Raw genomic sequence first — 19,242 nt, 5'->3', positions numbered from 1 at the left:
CCTGCTCACTTAGCCAGTCGATATTATGGTAGAAACATAGATCCAGGAGGAATGGGAGATTTCAGATTAAAAAGTTTTAAAAAATGAATTATTTCTCTTCATAAAGCAACTTAATACTGATTATGAATCGCCCATACACTGAGTTGTCGCTTATCTGTCATTGGCAAAAAACACAAAATGTCAATTAAAACGCGTTTCGATATCAATCAGTGATTAGTCCACTAAAAATAGTTCTTTCATCCGGGTTTTCGGTGTTATTTCAAGATGGCTGCGCCCAGGAAAGTGTACGTTGTTGGAGTTGGCATGACAAAGGTAAATTTTAAGTACAAATGATCGAATTTAAAGCTCGATAATTCAAATGGATGAAAGCTTATACGTTTTTCTTTATTCCTGTGTCATTGTCGTTACTTTATATTCACCCATTGTGAATTCCTTCGTGAAACTGTTGGGAGGGTCATAATATGGGGCATTTAAAAATGGCCACCGTGTGACGGCTGATTTGGGGTCAAAGGTCAACATTGTCATAAATGTGTGAAATCTTTGCTTTTCGAGTGGTTTTAGACCTCTACTTGCAATAAAACGTAGTTAACCATTTCAATGTAATCATTGCCCTTCCTTTGCCCCTCAGGGGTGTATTTTATTTTCCCGATACAACAATATCAGTCTGAGTCGGGACGATATCCGAAGAACTTCTGTCCCGGATATGCTGATGGCCCGATGGCGATACTGTACATGGTCATATCTGGTACTGAATTTCTTTAGTGTCAGTATTGGCGATCAAATTAAATGATCGGATTCAGTCGGCGATCGAGCTTGCTGGCAGATTGCTGTAAGAGTATTTACACATTGGTGACAGGTGTTGTATGGGATGACTTCGAGTTGACTGAACCCTGCAGGGCATGACAATATGGCAACATGTGCATTGTCGTTTCAGTTATCTGGACCTGTTTCCCTTGGACTTGTCATACTCATATATATATATATATATAGTACAAACTTATCTAAAAATTTATGCCAGCGTACATGCTATACAGTTGAGTTATACTATGTTTTGTCCATATGGTTATTTACAATATCTTTAGTATAATGTCCAAAGTCTTCTCTAACTTTACTACTTGACAAGTTATCAAGGCCATTATATATCGAACTTATATTACCGCATGAATTTTGAACTTATTTGTCTACATGTAAATCTTCATGGTGTACAAGAACATTGACCTGGAATTAGATTAAAATAAAATTTAGTATCGATGGCATACTGACCCAGAATTTGACCCATCTTTGACAATGAAGAGAAGGCTTTCTGGTCAGCAAAATGAAGATGTCTCCTTATTCCACAATCCTGCATTCCTGTCATTTCATTACAGTTTGAGAAGCCAGGCCGGCGAGATGACTTTGATTATCCAGAGATAGGAGTTGAGGCTGCCACAAAAGCCTTGAAGGATGCTGGTATTGGCTACAATGAGGTACAACAGGCTTGTGTTGGCTATGTCTATGGTAAGTCAGTAAACTACAACCCAAAGACAATTTAAACAGCACTGTAATGTTATGCTGGCAGTGCATGCAGTGATCATAGTTTTAAACTTGTGGCATTTTCTGATGTAATACTTTCATGACTTTATGTGCTATGTATGTATTTGATGTAATTCCATTTGATGTTTTCATATGTTCTATTTCAGGTGACTCCTCTTGCGGTCAGAGAGTGTTGTACCAAATTGGGATGACAGGCATTCCAATCTACAATGTAAGTTCACAAATTCTCCTGGGGTCTGAAATGTGACTCTGTTGCCCATGACAGTCTTCTATTTAAACCAGATGTGGTCAATTGTCACATGTCTGTAAACTGTTGAGGACAATACTAATTACAACAGGTCACTTGCATGACAGAATGGCGGATGACTGGGTCCATCTTTTCAGGTTGTAATCAGATCAATGCTGAAGTATTTCTGAGGAATAGGATAGATTAGAATTTCATTGTGATATCAATTGTATCTCCTCACACTTCCAGTCTGTTTCATCCTGATACATATATTTCCTTTAGACTACCAATGCCTGTGCAACAGGATCCACTGCCTTGTATATGGCAAAACAGTTCATAGCCGGAGGTATCAATGACTGTGTTCTTGCCCTGGGCTTTGAGAAGATGGAAAGGGGTTCTCTGTCCCAGAAGGTATGTCTCTACATCCAAATAGCCATTGTTCATTTGTATCAAAAATCGATCATGAATTGCTACACAGAGTCAAGTTCGAAATTTGAATGTGTAATTTCTTCATAATGTCACAGTAAACTAAAAACAATGTGACATTGGAATGTTTTTTTCTTGTTGTTCGAGGCATGCGAAGCCTGAAGTAAAAACTCGCAAACATGAATCTGGCTTACTTGAGTTTCTGAGAATTGTCTGCCGTTTTGTTGGACTCAGGGTTATAAGTGTATACCAGACCTGATAAAACTTTGACATCTTCAATCTTTTACAGTACACCGACCGAGCAAGCCCTATGGAAAAGCATGTTGAGGTTCTCAACAACACATATGGGATTGAAGCATCCCCTATCACTGCTCAGATGTTTGGCAACGCGGGGCGGGAACACATGGAAAAATACGGAACAACACTAACACATTTTGCAAAAATTGCCCACAAAAATCACAAGCACTCTGTGAACAACCCGTGAGTATTGACCTCATTCATTGCAGATCGTTGAATGTGACAGCTGTCATGGCTGTTGGCCACCACCTTTTGTAATTCCCTGTAGATGGCGTAGTGAGTCACGTACCTTCTTAAAGCCCCTGCAAATGTCTTAAGAACTACCCCAAAAGCTGGGGTAAAACCTACCTCCGTTTGAGCCCTGAAAAGGTATGTTAAATTCTAACTATTGTGTTTCCAGGTATTCCCAGTTCCGTAAAGAGTACACTCTTGAAGAGATCATGTCTTCACCAAAAATTCATGAGCCACTCACAAAGCTTCAGTGCTGGTAAGTGTGAAATCCAGTCCTTCAAATGCTTGAACACAGAAACATTCATTTTGATGTGTTGGAAGTGTTGTCTTGACATGTTCTCGATACTTCAGTTATATTTGCATATGGTACAGGTTCAGTGGCCTGTCTCATGAGAGGACAGTTTATTGTCTTAGTGCTCCTGTGGTTCTTCACAAACTATTCAAGCATTTCCTTTCCTTCCAGTCCCACATCAGATGGTGGAGCAGCTGTTATCTTGGCCAGTGAAGCCTTTGTCAAGAAACATGGTTTGGAGAACCAGGCAGTGGAGATCATTGCTATGGAAATGGCCACTGACTTTGCAAGCTCTTTCGCTGAAAATAGCTGTCGGAAAATGGTATGTTGACTTGTAACATCATGTTAGAATTCAGACTATTGAGAATCTTGAAAGTATTTGTGTCACAACTAATTTGGATTAAACCTCGATATGGACTTTAAAGGAAGTCCTGAACAAAGAATAGTGTATCAATAACGTCGTACATGTATCGTCTTCCTTCATCAGGTGGGTTATGACGTCTCCAAAGCAGCTGCCGAGCGAGTATACAAGAGCTCTGGCTTCAAGCCTACTGATGTCGATGTGATTGAACTCCATGATTGTTTCTCGGCTAATGAACTCATCACATATGAAGCGCTTGGTCTCTGTGGCGAAGGTAGGTAAACAGAAGAGCTTCATCATGTATCTTATTATGACAATATGGGATTGCTGTGGATTGATATGCGATGTCTTTTTTGCTCTCTCTCAACGTTGACTGAATGTGCCATGGAGATAACAGTTGTCAAAATATGATTTATTTACACTTCATAACTCAAACAATGATTGGTCTGTTGTACATTGCCAGTAGCACTTTTATTTTGGGAAAAACTAATGTATGTGGTGTTTTTTGTACAGGAGAAGCTGGCAAGTTCATTGACCGAGGCGACAACACATATGGCGGCAAATACGTGATCAATCCAAGTGGTGGTTTGATATCCAAGGGCCATCCCCTGGGTGCTACAGGGCTAGCCCAGTGTTCTGAACTCTGCTGGCAGTTGAGAGGCCTTGCAGGGAAACGCCAGGTGCCCAGTGCCAAGATTGCCCTCCAGCATAATATTGGACTTGGCGGTGCAGTGGTGGTGACGATGTACAGACTAGGATTCCCACAGAAGAGGTGAGCGATGCCTGATGTTAATTTTAAGTCGTTTCTCATTGGAGCATTGGCTCAAATTGTTGTGATTAGATATTTCCTTTTGCTAAAGAAAGCTATAGAAATTAGACAAGTTCCGACAATTACTACACAACAATATCCAGTACAATATGTACTTATCTGGCCGGATCTGATCTTTGCCTGGTTGTTGAAATTCCATACTAAGTTCTAGCCTGTCGATATTACATGTCTGCGTTTTATCAGACCAGTTTCCTGCTTTCAGTGGACGAGTCCAGGCGGTCCCCGCAAGTGGTACGAATGATGGAAGTGATTTCAAATGTGCTCCCGTGTTCAAGGAAATCACTGCAGCACTTGCCAAGGTTTGTTCTCTGTGTGTTTTTTCGTGTGATCATCTTCTCATATGATTACCTTTACTGGTCATTGCGACAGGAAACCTCTCTATTACCGATCTCTTTTGAGGTTAACCCAAAAAGATGATGAACATGTAAAGGTTTTAGTTTCACGGAGGGACTGTAGATGGCTGTGGCGTAGATATCCCAAATTGCCAGAGTTAAGCTTTTTATATATGATATTGGCCGACTAGTACAGCCTCAACTTTGTAGCCAGACTGAATCTTGGTTCTTTCAATATTTCAGGATGGCGCATCCCTCGTTAAAAAGATGAAGGGTACAATTAGCTTTAATGTGACCGGTGGACCCGGAGGCAAAGAGGGAATCTGGTTTGTTGATGTCAAGAATGGAAACGGAGCAGTACGATTTGGAGATATGACCAAAGCTGATTGTGCAATCACGATGACTGATGATAATCTAACATCTATGATGACAGGGAAGCTGAATTCACAAACTGTAAGTCCTAAAATAAGTATTTCTGTAGAAAAAGGATTTGCTGGATGTGATGATATGGGTTCAATCTGTAAAGGGGGCTTGAAATTGAACTACATTGTAGTCTATTCAAATAAGCTGTATCATTAAAACTGAAAGTCCATGAAAGTGAGTCAGTTAGCTGTCCTTTTTTTTTCTCAATGAACCACATGCAAGGGAATCATGTGACGAAGAATCCTGTTACTCAATTCTGCACTCTTTGTTTCAGGCATTCTTCCAAGGCAAGCTGAAGATCAAAGGAAATATGGGACTGGCAATGAAACTGAAGAACTTCCAACCACCCAAATCAAAACTCTAAACTGGACACAATCCTGGGTTAACCCTTTTAGGGCTGAGGCTATCAAGACCAATTAAAGGCATGATGAATAGCCTCAAAATAAGCACTTCATGTACATGGAGTTCAACAAGTGCAATGGTTTCTGTGGAGTTCTAATTTTGATGACTTTCATCCTGCCTTAAATACACAAGTAAAGAGATCAGCTGACCAATATCTCCCATACTAAGGATAGGCTTGCCTGATACATTGTGCAGTGTTCAGCTATTGGTGAGCTGATAGCTTTGATTCTTGAAAAAAAAGAGTACAAGTTCGTTCCCAATTCTTGTAATTTTATACTTGAAATATGAGTGATTTTTCATCAATTTGTTAAAAAAATTATGTTTCCATTAGCGAATCATTCTTTAAAATGAAATACCAGTGTTAACCATTCCATTTGTTTAGGCTTTCCCTGCCTCTAAAGCATGTTCTTAGATTGCTTTTAAGTCTTTGATGGAAGATTGTGGTGACATATTATCCTGCCAAATTTCGTCCAGATGTTTTATTGTGCTATCACCATATAGATCAGCGACACCACTTACATGTGTAAGAACATTGTTCATTTTCTGTGGCTAGGTTTCTTAAATTGCCTATAAAGCTGTCTAGATCAATGTATTTTGCTCTTTTGCTATTTCATGTCAGATTCGCTGAGCCAAAATGAAGAGATTCTTACTGTATGGTTGCGAATTGAAAACTGCTTGTGGTTGAGCAAGATGTTGGCAAAACAGTACATGAATTTTCATGCTTTGCTTTAGTAAAATGTTAACATGTGAGCTCCAAGTTGCGGTTTTCTTGCAGCCTTACTAAGTCCATCTGTTTAATTTCGTTGTAAATATATTTATGAATATAAGACTAATTGTGAAATAATTTATATGAAAACATTATGGAATAAATGTACCCATCTATAAAAATCTATTCATCTATATTTTTGGAGGTGATGGTGTTGAATGTCACAGTGTTCCAGTGGACACCACAACTAACGTGGTCGACGAATGCACACAATGACTTTGATCAGTCAGTCTGGTCCCCTTTGTGATCGATGAATGGCCCATCTCCCTGCCCTTTGGCTGTCTCCTTGGGCACACAGGTGGATGGCATCAGTTTGGGTGCCCTAACGGCCAACAGAGATAAATCGGGTTTCAAAGGTGACAGCGCTGGACAATATCACAGACTGGCTGGCAAACGCAAACTGTCACAGTCCATGGCAGTGACGTTAAACATATTTGGACAAATGTCATATATATATCGTTGTATATATGCTAGAAGTGGAAATGCCCCATGGACCGACCAAGAAGCCATATTTCTTAGGAACTCGTCGGCCGCAGCTGTTGTAAACACCCCAGGACAGCCAGACATCGTGTGATAGCTTCGAGCTTTGCAATGATTGATGTATTGCTCAGCCATTGGCTGTCCTCAACTTAACTTCAAGTATATCCAGTATCATATAGACTCTACAGCTAGCTTGACATGCTGCGCCTTTCGCCTGGTTCTTGAAATTCCATACAAAGTTCCAGCTTGTCGATCATTCTCTCCGAAATGTTTCCTCTCATCATTCTGTTACATGTCAGTGTTTTATCACATCGGTTTCATCCTTCCAGTGCACGAGTTCAGGTGGTACCTGCAAGCGGTACAAATGATGGAGGTGATTTCAAGTGTGCTCCCGTGTTCAAGAAAATGGCAGCAGTTGTTGCCAAGGTTTGTTCTCAATGTGTCTTTTTCCTATGATCACCTTGTCATTTGAATATAAGTAGCTGTGACGGGGAACTTTGTACTCCTGCTCCCTATCTTTGAAGAAGCTGAGGACGGTGAGCATGCAAGGATTTTAGTTTTACAAGTGGAATGTAAATCGGGGCTTTGCGGAAAATTGTCATGAAGCTTTAGATTTTCCATTATTGCCGTAGTTGAGCAATTTCTCAAAACCATTTGGTCATTCACCACTCGCGCGTTAATGAAGTCTGCCAACTACCATGTTCTTTCTATATGGCAAATACTTTTCAGGAAGGTGCATCTCTTGTGAAGAAGATAAAGGGCACATATAGCTTTAAGGTGACAGATGGACCCGGAGGCAAGCAGGGTACCTGGTTTGTAGATTTGAAGAATGGAAACGGAGCAGTACGATTTGGAGATATGACCGAAGCTGATTGTACAATCACGATGACTGATGATAATCTAACTGCCTTGATGACAGGGAAGCTGTCGGGAATAGCTGTAAGTCCTTTAATAAGTATCATAATAGAAAAAATTTAGGGATAACCCCCTTTCTTAACGGGAAAGACCATATGTAGTCACAGACACTGCTAAACTATGATTAGGATGATGATCAATCCATGGTCATGGTATAATTGATTTTACGGTCTGGGTTCCGAGAATCTGCAATACCGAGTGATGCACAATCTTTGAATGAAACTAGAAACTAATCTAATATAGCCTACTAGGGCAGGTTAATAACTCCTCAAATGTAAAGTCCAAACCTCGAAAATGGGATTGATGGAATCGGAGTTGCTGAGCCAAGGGCAATCACTACTAGCAATTGGTTCTTATTCATTACTGTCTCTGAAGGAACACATGTAACAAAGCTTGCATTTGCTCAATTCTGCACTCTTCGTTTCAGGCATTCTTCCAAGGCAAGCTTAGTATCAAAGGAAGCTGGGGACTGGCGATGAAGCTGAAGAAACTAAAACCACCGAAATCAAAACGCTAAACTTGACGCAATCCTGGGTTAACCCTTTCACGTCAGAGGCTATCAAAACCTGTTAAATGCATGACTGGCCTCAAAATCAGTACTACATGGAGTTCAATAAATGCAATAGTTTCTGTATTTTCCACGGAGTTCTGACTTTGGTGACATGTCTGTCATCCTCTGCTTCATCATAATGAATACATCAAGATTAGATGTCACAATCCCTGAACAGCTGCCAGGGTTTTTTTAACATTTGGGCTTGTCGCTGCCATGTTCCAATCGACAGCCATTCTGAAGTCCCTGTGACAAATGACTATCACAGTCAGGTTCTTACAGACAGTCACCTGCCTGATGAAAGATCCCTCCTGGATGTGACGTAGTCCGAGATGCCCAAGTTGATTAAAAGTAAAAAAACTTGAGGGTAAAGATGCAATAACTGTACATCTGGAGTCTGGCCTCATCTCACTAGATATGAAAATACAAACAAAAGAATAATATTCTATCAAAACAGTAACTGTTCCTTTATTCATTACTTGATAAATAACACATCCAAAATATGTACATAAAATGACTGATGAAGGTTTTCAGGGGCTGTTGATTATCTCAACTATATACACACTTAGGCCATATGGCAGATCCTTGCAACCGATTACAGTACTAGGTGAATACGATCTTGTGCCATAGCAACAGAAATGTCAACAAAAACCTGTTGAGAAGCTCAGAAGGACAGGTTTGAATTGGGCCTGGGTCCACAGAACCACCAGAGGATGATTTAATACCAAGATGTTTTAGCTCAAATAATCATCCCAAAGTAATCATTCTTTAGTTTTAAGCGATTTCTTGCAACAAATTTCATAAAACTCAGTCCGGAATGATCTCAACTTTTTAAAACTAGAACTGAAAATCCAGCTCAGTTGGAGAAACCAATGTATTTTAAGTTTTTATTTCAGCTTGTGGTGGTATTTACAGATCTGCTGACAAACTTGGAGACAAAACTTACAGTCACAAGATTAAATGAGATACATGTACTGTTTATCAACACCACAGACCAATTACATTAAAATTTGTTCAATTTACATCTTTAAAATTTGTTCGCCTCCATCATGATATAATTGTACCGCTTTGACTGTAACCTTTGATTAGATATTATTTTGCAATATCATATTGTTCTGACATGATAATACCTATTGATTAGCACATAATTAGTTGACTGTACAATGTTTAAATGTAAAATTACCAAAAATTATCAATTTAGGACAAATAAAAGTTTCCAACTCTAGCCTACAAGCAGTTTATAGTTATTCATTTTGTCACAAGATGGCAGCAGGAGAGCTCTCTTGCATCCACGAAGAAGCTCTCTTTGCCTTAATGGCAAAGTACATTGAATAAACAGACATGGTTACAAAGAGACAAACCAATAGATAAAAGATGATACATGTATTTACACATTTATACATGGCATACTCTTTAAAATCATCCCTAATCCTATTTACAAATTCCCATCAAAATTAAACCAAATCAGTAATAAACTAACAACACAAGATCATAACTTCTACCAGCTGTGCGTTCCTTTAATAGCGAAAAATTAGTAAGACACATGTAAAATCAATCTAATTTAGTAGATGGTCCTTTCATTGTGTCTTGCACAAATTATTTGATGGAAAGGATATAGTTAAACACCTCTTTCAAGATCAGCGCCTCTCTTCAAAAGTTTAATGGGGCTGCTAAGGGGACATAAATGGCTGTGAAATTGGCCACTCTCTGATTCCCAGCAAAGCCCCGACATACAAGTCACCACAATCCTGACTGACCATACAGTTGGCCGCCTCATTTTCACATGTCAGAACTCCACCACCAGACGACCCATAAAATCCCTGCCAGTGAAAGGTCAACACAGGAATACACAGTGAAATTAAGCCAAAGAGTGAAAAGCTAAGAATAGTTTTATTGCTATTTATGTTGAAGAATTCTTACTCTAAGCTGTCAAATAAAGGCCAAGGCTTTTGCTAGTTCTAGAGGTTCTAGTTATAAAACCAAGGCCAAGGGCATTAGTCAGAAAACCAAAGTCATTTCTGCACTTGAGTTGCCTAAGTTAGTGAGCGGTACATCCAGGCCAAGTAAGGGTGCATTGTACTGTTCCTCAAAGGGAGTGCAATCATAGTCATACCCAACGCATCTTTGACTAAGAAGGACATGGATGAAGGTAGTCTCCATGAAGTGTCATAAGTCAGGGAAGCGATTGGGATCCTCGTGATAATCTCGTGGGATGCGGAATTTATGACCTGGAATGTTGTTGTCGTACTTGAAAACTTGGAAAGTTATTTTGGCAGTAACTGTGGGGAATACTGGGATTTCTGAAAGAAAAGAACAAAAATATGAGTTGACATACATTAGCACTATCTGGTTCCAAGATTCATATTGGTATCTAAATCTGATTAAGGACCGAGGTTGAGAAAGCTTGTGACAATGATAAAGCTCAGCCCTGCTATCTTGTAAATACCAGCTGGCATTTCTTTTGTATTACCTTTTTACTGATAAGTATCCTAGTGGAACTGAGAACATGCAAAGGTCTGGCCAGATTCATCAAAAGGTTGGAATCAGTGACAAGGTCTTTAGGGTGCTCCGTACTGCTACTCCATGAAATTTACAACCTACCAATTTTGACAGGGAATCCTGGTGGTAACCTGGTGAGCATGAAGTCTCTCAGCTTATTGAAGTGTTTGAATGGTGCAATAACCTCCAGGACGTCCATCAGTCTGTGGGAGGAAACAAGACGAGGTCAATCACACAAAGGTTCAATGGACATTAATGATTTGGACCACAAGAAAGTGTCTGACGGGTTACTTATAAAGATCATGAGGCTATAGCAAGTCAGCCTAATTGACATGATGTCATTACAGGTCCAAAGTAATCTCCATCACCAAAATGACATCGTCTTTGAATCTCAAGTCAGAGCAGCAATCCAACACAAACTGCAAGACAACTTGTCTATAACAATCGAAAGACAGTGTCACGCAATGTGATGCATCTCTGTGTGGAATGTCCTTAAAATAGAAGATACTTACACTTCAACAGTCATGGGGAAGGTTTCACTCTGGAACAGACATGAAGAGACCACTTTACAAGAACTGTAGCATTGTCAACAGCCTAATCCTCTGACATAACAGACAGCAGATTTAAAGGGGAGATTACATAAAGTACTACCCTCAATGCATAAGTTGTGTGTGTGTGTGGAGGGGGATAGATTTAGGGATCACGGCTTCTGATACCATGTCAATTTTGGAATGAGTGCATAAAGTCACTAATCGACATCTGGATGCCATGGCCAATCCAAATAGGCAAAGGAACCTGAGATATCAGTCACCACCTGGACTCACCATTGCTAACGTTGCCTTGAATGACTTTGATGTTCGTTTTAACCGTTGATTCCTGCCCAGATTTGGAGGGCTGCTTTCATTACTGTTGATGTAGACCTCCCAGCTGACTTTTGGGGTACTAGGTGGGAGGAGAGAAGGCCGCCGCTGAATCTGGAAAACAGGATACACCGAGTTATAAGACGGCGTTTTCCTAAGGTTCAAGTCTCAAAACCTATTGCCACTATTCATTGAAAAGCTACAGTAAACAGTACCTCTACTGCGCAGCTTAGAGGGTCAAAGACAACTAACCCCAGAATCAGTCACCTTTCAAATTCCTTAATCACCTCATGAAGCAGAGATCAACAACAGTGTCACTGTGGCAATGGCCATAGGTGATAAATCATCATCATTTGTAACGATTACTAACACACCACAGCATGGACTGGCCCTTGACATTTATTGCTAACGCTTCATTTCAATTTGACCATCTCGTTAGGGCAGCTAAAAGCTAAAGGGTTGCTGACTTCCCAATTAAGTAACAGACACCTCCCCCGGAATGGATGGAGGAGATATTGGTCATTGACATTTATCAGTGTCACCACACAGTAATATTACTCACTGGGCCTTGAGCAGAGTTGGGTGTGTGAACCAAGATGTTTCTAATCAATTCAACAGAAATCAACAAGCATCGCATCAAAGTAACACTTAGAATAAAAGAATATCGAAAGACAATTAGGCACACAGTGGATTTTAAAAGCAATGGAAAATGTATGAGAGATATTGAAAATATTGTTTTTTAAAAGAAGTGATTTGGATTACATTTTGTTGCAAGGAAGAGAGGGCTGGGTGGTTTAAATGAAAGGGAAGGGAAAATATTCATATAAATGCTATTCAGAATGTACACTTATTCTTTTGTTTTATATTGGCAATAAAACCATGCTAAAGGTGAGCTTCAGAAGGAAGCAAAACACTTAGATTTGAACATAAAAAATATATGAAAATTAAATATTTTGATTTTAAATTACTTCTGTGTCCTTTGGTATCTTCTTGATGAAAAAATAAGACAATTAAGTGACAAATGATGAAACTTTCCTGAAACAAAAACATGAATAGAGAAAAAAAGTCCTGAAGTTTCAGCTCAATGGTATAATTGATTACCATGATTAATACTATACGCCTACTGGCTGTTATCACAAAATCCACACAATGATAGATCTCTTGCTATTTTTATCATACTGCAAGTCATCGTGTATTCTAGATCAAGCGAGAATACAAGAGCTGCTCGAGTTGCAGGTCTGGGCATGACAGATATGACAACTTGGGCACAAACTGGCATCACACCTAAATTAACCTCAACCGATTCCCAGAGATATTTAACTTTTATCACATGCAGCTGGCTACCGTGGACATCATGCATGCTGCAATGAACTGCAATTATGTTTAAATTCCCATTGCCTTAATACCCTAAATATCACAAGGTTTCAAGAAATGCGATACAATGAGTCAGGCTTCATCCTATAGACTAGTAATAGACATGACAGGGCAATGCAGACAGAATATGAAAGTTACAACCCAAAAGCCAAAATTTAATATTTCATATCCAGAATGGAAATGTACCTGCATAAGCTGAAATTGAAAAAATATAAGAAGGGTCATCTCACAAGGTTTCTTTTTTTTATTCAACTCATGTTCTTGGGTAATTATTGGAAGTAACAGGAAATCTCAGAAGATTTCTATGGGCATCGTCAATGTGATATCCTTGGTGAAAATTGGTCAAATTACCACATAAACTGACCCTTATGGATGCCCATGGCCAAAAAGCATTCACTGACTATCTGCCTGCACCTGTTGGCACTTGCCTTGCATAGAATGAATGCTTCGAATAACACACTTCATTTCTTTTGTCTTTAACCTGTTTGCACTTGCCCATGGAGTTGGCACCTATTCCAAACATCTAACACAAGAAGAAATCAATAACAACAAATAAATAGAGCAGAGAATAACTAAATAATACAGAACACTTACATCACAGTTTTCTACGATTGTTCCTTTACTCAAGCTTTCCATCAGGGCTTTATTTTTTTGTAGATCCTCATCTGATAAATGCTCTCGTCTGCAGAAACAAAAGTGGCTGTGAGATAATATTCAAAAGCCAAACAAGATTATGATCAGCTACCTTTAGCAACCCAGTGGAACCTTAGAATGGGAGTGCGCTCGAAAGGACTTTTTAAGATGTGGCATTGAAAGGGGTCCCAGAGCAACAGCCATGATCGCAGCAAATTGCAACAAGTGGCATTGATACAATACTAATGAATGAATATCCGAGATATTGCACATTTAAAATCAAGTCCATTCTCAGTACCAACTGTGAAACAATTGAGACATTTTCGACAACTCTACACGCACAGACAACACATGAACAATACAATATCCCTACCTTTTTCGTGTATCTAAGAGCATACCATGGACTGCATAAAAATCAGCTTTAAATTCACCAACCATTTCCTGGAAAAAAGAAATATATCTAAAGTTTGAAAAGGCCTTCCATCAGCTCTTGTCTTGTTGCCAACCACGTCTTTTCTCACAGCATGCTTATTTTTAATTTTGGCTTTGGCACCAGATGATGCTAGCCAAAGAATGACTTGAAATATGAGAACAGAGCATAACAGGACATCCTAACTGACAACACATTACCACGAAGTACAGGCAAATAAACCTACCGTTTTATCTTCCCTGAATAGAAAACCCTTTTGTGCTCTTGTGAATGTGATATTTTTGGTCGGCATCTGAGCAGCGACGATATCACTGCTCATCAGGATGTCTATTTCATCTTCTATCTCAGACTCAGACTCCTGAAGGCAACAATAGGGACTGTCAACATAGAAAGAGCAGAGGTCTCTCTTAACGTATTCAAGGTATCCTTCCGAGCGTTTTCCTGATTAACTAATTTCCACAAACACTTTAATTTCAAGTTGCTTCTAAAAAGGCCTGGTTTTCTTCACAATCACATCCTGCTATCACACTATTGTAAAACCAGATTACGTTACTAATATACTAGGGTATTGCACTTCTCTGATTAGCCGCACTTACACCACCTGAAAATGGACCACCAATCTTGGTTCGGGAACCAATGCCGCACCATCGAAAATCCACCAAGCGCTTACACCAGCGCTGCAGCTAGTTATAAAATCCGGCTACAGATGGCGCGCAAACAATAAGCAGAACGCGGAAAGCCTTGGCAGAAAGCGCCATTTCGAAAGCGCCGCCTGGAGCCGAACCATCTAACTAGCTAATTGCCGATCCATTTGCGCTTACACCACGACAAAGCCGAGCTTTTAACAAGCCGGGCGAATTTGGACCATCAAGCTTGGTGGGACAAATTCGCTCGGCAATTTGTATCGGCAATGGATTGCCGAACCAATTTGTCGCGGCAATGTGGTGGTGTAAGTGCAATTGGTCCACCAATATTTCGTGGTGTAAGCGCAGCTATTGTGACCTACCTCATTCCTGATATTTTGAAAGACTTTGAGTTTATTGTCTAGAACAGTCAGTGAGTTTGACGGCTTCGATTCCCCGTTGAATATAAAAGTGATATCACCATGCTCCCATCGCATGTCATTGAAATCTACTAAAGTTGTGTCCAATCTGGAAAGGGAAAGATAAGGGAGGTTAAGATCGGCCCCGAATCTGAGAACGAGAAAGAGGTGAGTCCCTTTTCGTGCACTAGGTCATCAGTTTCAGTGGGGTTTCCCATTCCCAGTCATCAAGGTGGACAGGCAAACAACTTGGAGGCCTTCGATTGACTGACTTATTGTTGTTAACTGCATGACATTATGTTTTTACACATTTTTCTGCAATACATACCTTATACTTGAGCCTTTCTTGTGAATTCTGCATATGTCGGATGGAAGGATCCTTGATACTAAAGGGACTGACAAGATAAAGCAAATCATCAAATTAGTCACCCGCTAACTTTATTGTAATTGTTGCATTGAGCAGATGGATTTTAATATCATTTGTGAGGAAATAATCCTGAGGATGGGGAATTAGCTAGGCATGATGACCTGAAAATCAATAGATAAATTTTCCAACCCACATTATATAAGTGATTTGTAAGGTTTGCTGCGGGAAGAAGAGGACAGGTTTACATCATTATCAATCTTGTTCTTCACCTTCTCCTTCTGAAAGATCAGACTAAACATGAACATGAGAAATTTCGAGTGGGAGGATTCCTAAAGTATTTTAAGAAGAAACCAATATTCAAATTTGAGTATCGGTATTATATTAAGTAGAGGAGAATACTCGACACGAATGAAAAACATGCTTGATTAACTGACTGAACTAAAGCCAGAGTGGGTTGGTGTCGAAATGTAGTACGATTTAACATGACCAAACGTTGTTTTAGGGCCAGTAATTCGCACTCAAGACTTAAAAGTATACATTGCTGTCAACTCTCACAGCCAGGCATACATGCTCAATACCTTGCCACTTCTTCCCGGAACTGCTGCCATAAGTGTCGCCAGCAGTGTAGGACAGTCATACACTGCCAGTGCCACACATTTTCAATACCCTGAACCCTAAGCGTCCAATCACACTAAAACCCATCAGAGCACTGTACTGAGATAGATGCCTTATTGTCTCCAACCCCATAGTTGATGTTGGTACAGCTAATCTTGTTACAGTGCCAACAGCAATATCAGAGTCTTCCTAATGTCACGTATCTCAGTGTTTTATTGCTTATTCAATTACAAATCTTTGATAAATTCATCAATTTGCCCTTGTGAGTGAACAATTCTGGTATGATTTGCTTTAGAATTAAAGACAGGGAGTTGCCGGGTAGTTCAACAAATGACTCATCCAGGTGGTAGCTTACTTTAAATGCATGATGATGATACCAAAATGCATAAATGCACTCTTCAATATGGTTAACCCTTTCCTATCATGATAGAAATGACAATCAGGAACTTGCAACTAATTTTTGAAACTAGTCAACGTTGGCCTTGTCACAGTCACTAAATGTCCTAACTGAAGTCCACTACTTCCAATACGCATCAATAATTGGGTCAAATTACCTATAACATGTACGGTACATTGAAAGTTAGAAAAGCTACAACTTACCCCAACTGTGAAAATCCCACTTTAGTTCTAGGTAGAAATCTCCTAAATCTTTTAAAGCCTTTATAAGAGCTGGTCTCCTCTCTTCAAGAGCTTCCCGTGATTGCTGTTTCAACTTCCGTAACAAGGAGGTGACTAAAAAGAGAAAGACGAGATTCAGAGGTGAGCCCTGGCTTTGGAATCTGGAAAGTGGTTGATGCATTGCACCAAATGGACATTTGTCCCAAGGGAAGACTGCATCGTGTAATGAATGGTCGATTTGTTCATCCAATAATTAGACTTGTGATTAGACAATCAAGATCTGCGGTGTTTGAAGCAATTGATGCATGCCTACATTAGCACTTTTCAAATCCTTGCCATTGATTAACAAACCTCTCACATTCTCCAAGACAATAATTAGCATCCTCTGACTTGTATTCTTTACAAGATCTTCCCCAAATCCGACTCCCTGGATACTTTTTATAATTCCCTGGTTTAATTGCCAATATATAATCTGAACTTCCAATCATGATTAGGACGTCTTGTTCATGATATTGTGTGTGATTTGAGGGAAGCGCAGCAGCAACCTCTCATCACCTTTATAAATCTACCATGTCTAGAGAGATAATTGATTTCAATGCCTTGATAATTACAAACCAAAATAGCATGTCTGGCGGTTTGGGATGTATGACATACAACAAGATATTGATCACAAGAACGTGATGAGAGCATCATAGGCGTCACAGAGAATTTATGAATAATATCGCAACAGTACTGGTATCTAATTATTTTTGAGATAAGTCACTGATTTACATCTACTCAGGGATTAGAACATTACAGAAATCAAAGCTCAACAAGGGTTTGTGACAAGAAGGCTGGATGGATCAGTTCATAGATTCGTAGAATGAATCATTTAACTTATAGAGGTTAGGTTCATTGTTTTCTAGGAATCGCCCATTGACAGTACAGTTTCCAAAATTCCAATACGGCAATACACCAACACAAGATCAATGCCTCAATAACATCTAGACTAGGTTTGTGATATTGATTGTCGGCCCACCCAGTGTATGCCAGTAACACTCCCTTTTACATATGTCAGGACAACGTCTCTATAAAATTTATGAGTGCTATGATATTGCGAGTAGATCACCAAATTTGGACTTTGCTAGAGGTTGAAATTCAATGTAACAACTTCTCGTGTACCTGAGACCAAGAGGAAGCAAGGACAGATTCTGTATCTGACTGGTCTGGGCAACAAGTATGAGTGTATAATCTTATTATTCTTTTTCTTGATGTGTAGACCATGAAGATAATCAACTTACTTGTTTGTCTGTCACCCCGACTTATAGCTTCCGCCAGCGGATTCCAACCCTGAGCATTCTTTACTTTCACTGGGGCGCCGTGGGCAAGCAGTAAGTGAACACATTCTGGAACAAGATGAGTAATTTTTTGGTATAAGGTCCAAGTATAAACTTATACTGGTTAATTATGGAAACAAAGAGTACGAAGCAGTTCATGTACATGTATCAATTTACCAATCATGACACTGATGATCAAAATATCCAAGGACCAAGATATAGGTCAATCAGCACTTAAGTATCAGATGCCACCTTGATTTTTCAGTCGATGTTGCCCATAGTGTTTTCAGAGTTGCTAACACGGTACAGTTCCAACAAAATGACAAAACTGACTTACCTTTGTGCCCCAACATAACTGCCAGATGAAGTGGCGTATTCCCTAGAAGGCAAATTAAGAAATTCATCAGGAGTTGCAAAATAAACAATATTGAATTAGACAGAACGGGTGCTCATCAGAGATTACAATTTTAATCAAGCAAGGGACTACCAAAATTTCCGAGTGATACTTTTTTTATAGGAGTACGGTAGGCCTAGTACTTCTTGAAAGTGGAAGTATTTGACCATGTGTGTTGTTATGCACAACAAACTCTCGGAAAAAACGAGATGGTGCATAGGCCTACTGATAGTGATAGTGATATGCTGGGACATGATGATGATGATGATGATGATGATGATGATGATGATGATGATGATGATGATGATATCTAATGATGATGATGATGATTAAAATGGTTAAAATTTACAATCCCCGATCGGAAATGACGTAGTTTGATTGCATCCAACTATAAATCCATTCAACAATGGCACTTATTTCGTCAATCGATGACCCTTTTTTGGGGCATGTCCATGATCAGGGATTGTAAATTCGTTCCTAGGCACACAGTGACAGTCTAAACCACCGAGTCTGAGTAGAGTACAGGCATGATCACGTAGCCTATTTTATTCCAATAATTATGAGATTCGTAATATGAATGCAACAGTACACATAAATAACAGGTGTATGTGTCACAAAGGTCATGCATGTATTATTATGCTGAATGTACACAGCATAGGCCGATGGCGATAGGGTACTATGTATGTTACATGTACACTGTCACCCTCACTGTACATTTTACACTACAAACTTGACAGGTGAAATGATCTTGTATGAGCACTTCAAAAAATCTAGTGAAAACGGCAATACGGCAAGCCCGATCGCGATGAAATTCAGTAGACACAGACTCTATATAATCCTCACCATGTTTATCCTTCTGAGTAACATCATGAGATCTTAAAAGTTGTGATAATTGACGAATATCTCCTTTGAAAACACACTCGTGAAGAGGAAATTCGTCTGCCATGTTGGTACAGCAGTTTGACTAATTAGCTGAAAGATGGCAGCACGTCCTGGAGAGTCCTCTTATCCAGCATGGTTATCAAGCTGGT

The 19,242-nt window shown here is 39.6% G+C and overlaps 3 protein-coding genes across 4 annotated transcripts; 2 read left to right on the top strand and 1 right to left on the bottom strand.

Annotated features, from left to right (window-relative positions):
- Positions 1–256: 256 nt before the first annotated feature.
- LOC135486271 (sterol carrier protein 2-like) lies at positions 257–6,240 on the top strand. The gene is made up of 12 exons (XM_064768959.1): positions 257–312; positions 1,368–1,497; positions 1,680–1,744; positions 2,042–2,170; positions 2,475–2,665; positions 2,883–2,969; positions 3,177–3,327; positions 3,493–3,640; positions 3,880–4,138; positions 4,398–4,494; positions 4,771–4,980; positions 5,225–6,240. The coding sequence occupies exons 1-12, from the start codon at positions 265–267 to the stop codon at positions 5,312–5,314; spliced, it is 1,605 nt and encodes a 534-aa protein (XP_064625029.1). The 5' UTR covers positions 257–264; the 3' UTR covers positions 5,315–6,240.
- Positions 6,241–6,806: 566 nt separating this feature from the next.
- On the top strand, positions 6,807–8,531 carry LOC135486206 (sterol carrier protein 2-like). The gene is made up of 3 exons (XM_064768861.1): positions 6,807–7,024; positions 7,328–7,537; positions 7,941–8,531. The coding sequence occupies exons 1-3, from the start codon at positions 6,866–6,868 to the stop codon at positions 8,028–8,030; spliced, it is 459 nt and encodes a 152-aa protein (XP_064624931.1). The 5' UTR covers positions 6,807–6,865; the 3' UTR covers positions 8,031–8,531.
- Positions 8,507–19,166, bottom strand: LOC135486205 (ankyrin repeat domain-containing protein 13C-like). Of its 2 annotated transcripts, XM_064768858.1 has the most exons (14): positions 19,055–19,166; positions 18,155–18,196; positions 17,782–17,886; positions 16,484–16,615; positions 15,230–15,296; positions 14,866–15,010; positions 14,086–14,217; positions 13,803–13,870; positions 13,391–13,478; positions 12,391–12,411; positions 11,387–11,536; positions 11,075–11,103; positions 10,665–10,765; positions 8,507–10,363 (listed from the first exon to the last, which is right to left on the bottom strand). In XM_064768858.1, exons 1-14 carry the CDS (start codon positions 19,155–19,157, stop codon positions 10,230–10,232), a joined length of 1,317 nt encoding a protein of 438 aa, XP_064624928.1. In that variant the 5' UTR covers positions 19,158–19,166; the 3' UTR covers positions 8,507–10,229. The 2 variants fall into 2 exon arrangements, with proteins under 2 accessions (XP_064624928.1, XP_064624930.1); XM_064768860.1 differs by lacking the exon at positions 12,391–12,411.
- Positions 19,167–19,242: the final 76 nt, after the last annotated feature.

The sequence above is a fragment of the Lineus longissimus genome, chromosome 4 (assembly GCF_910592395.1).
Source record: "Lineus longissimus chromosome 4, tnLinLong1.2, whole genome shotgun sequence".
Lineage (NCBI taxonomy): Eukaryota > Metazoa > Nemertea > Pilidiophora > Heteronemertea > Lineidae > Lineus > Lineus longissimus.
The sequence above is the reverse complement of the archived record's forward strand: the minus strand, read 5'-3'. Positions and strand labels throughout refer to the sequence as shown.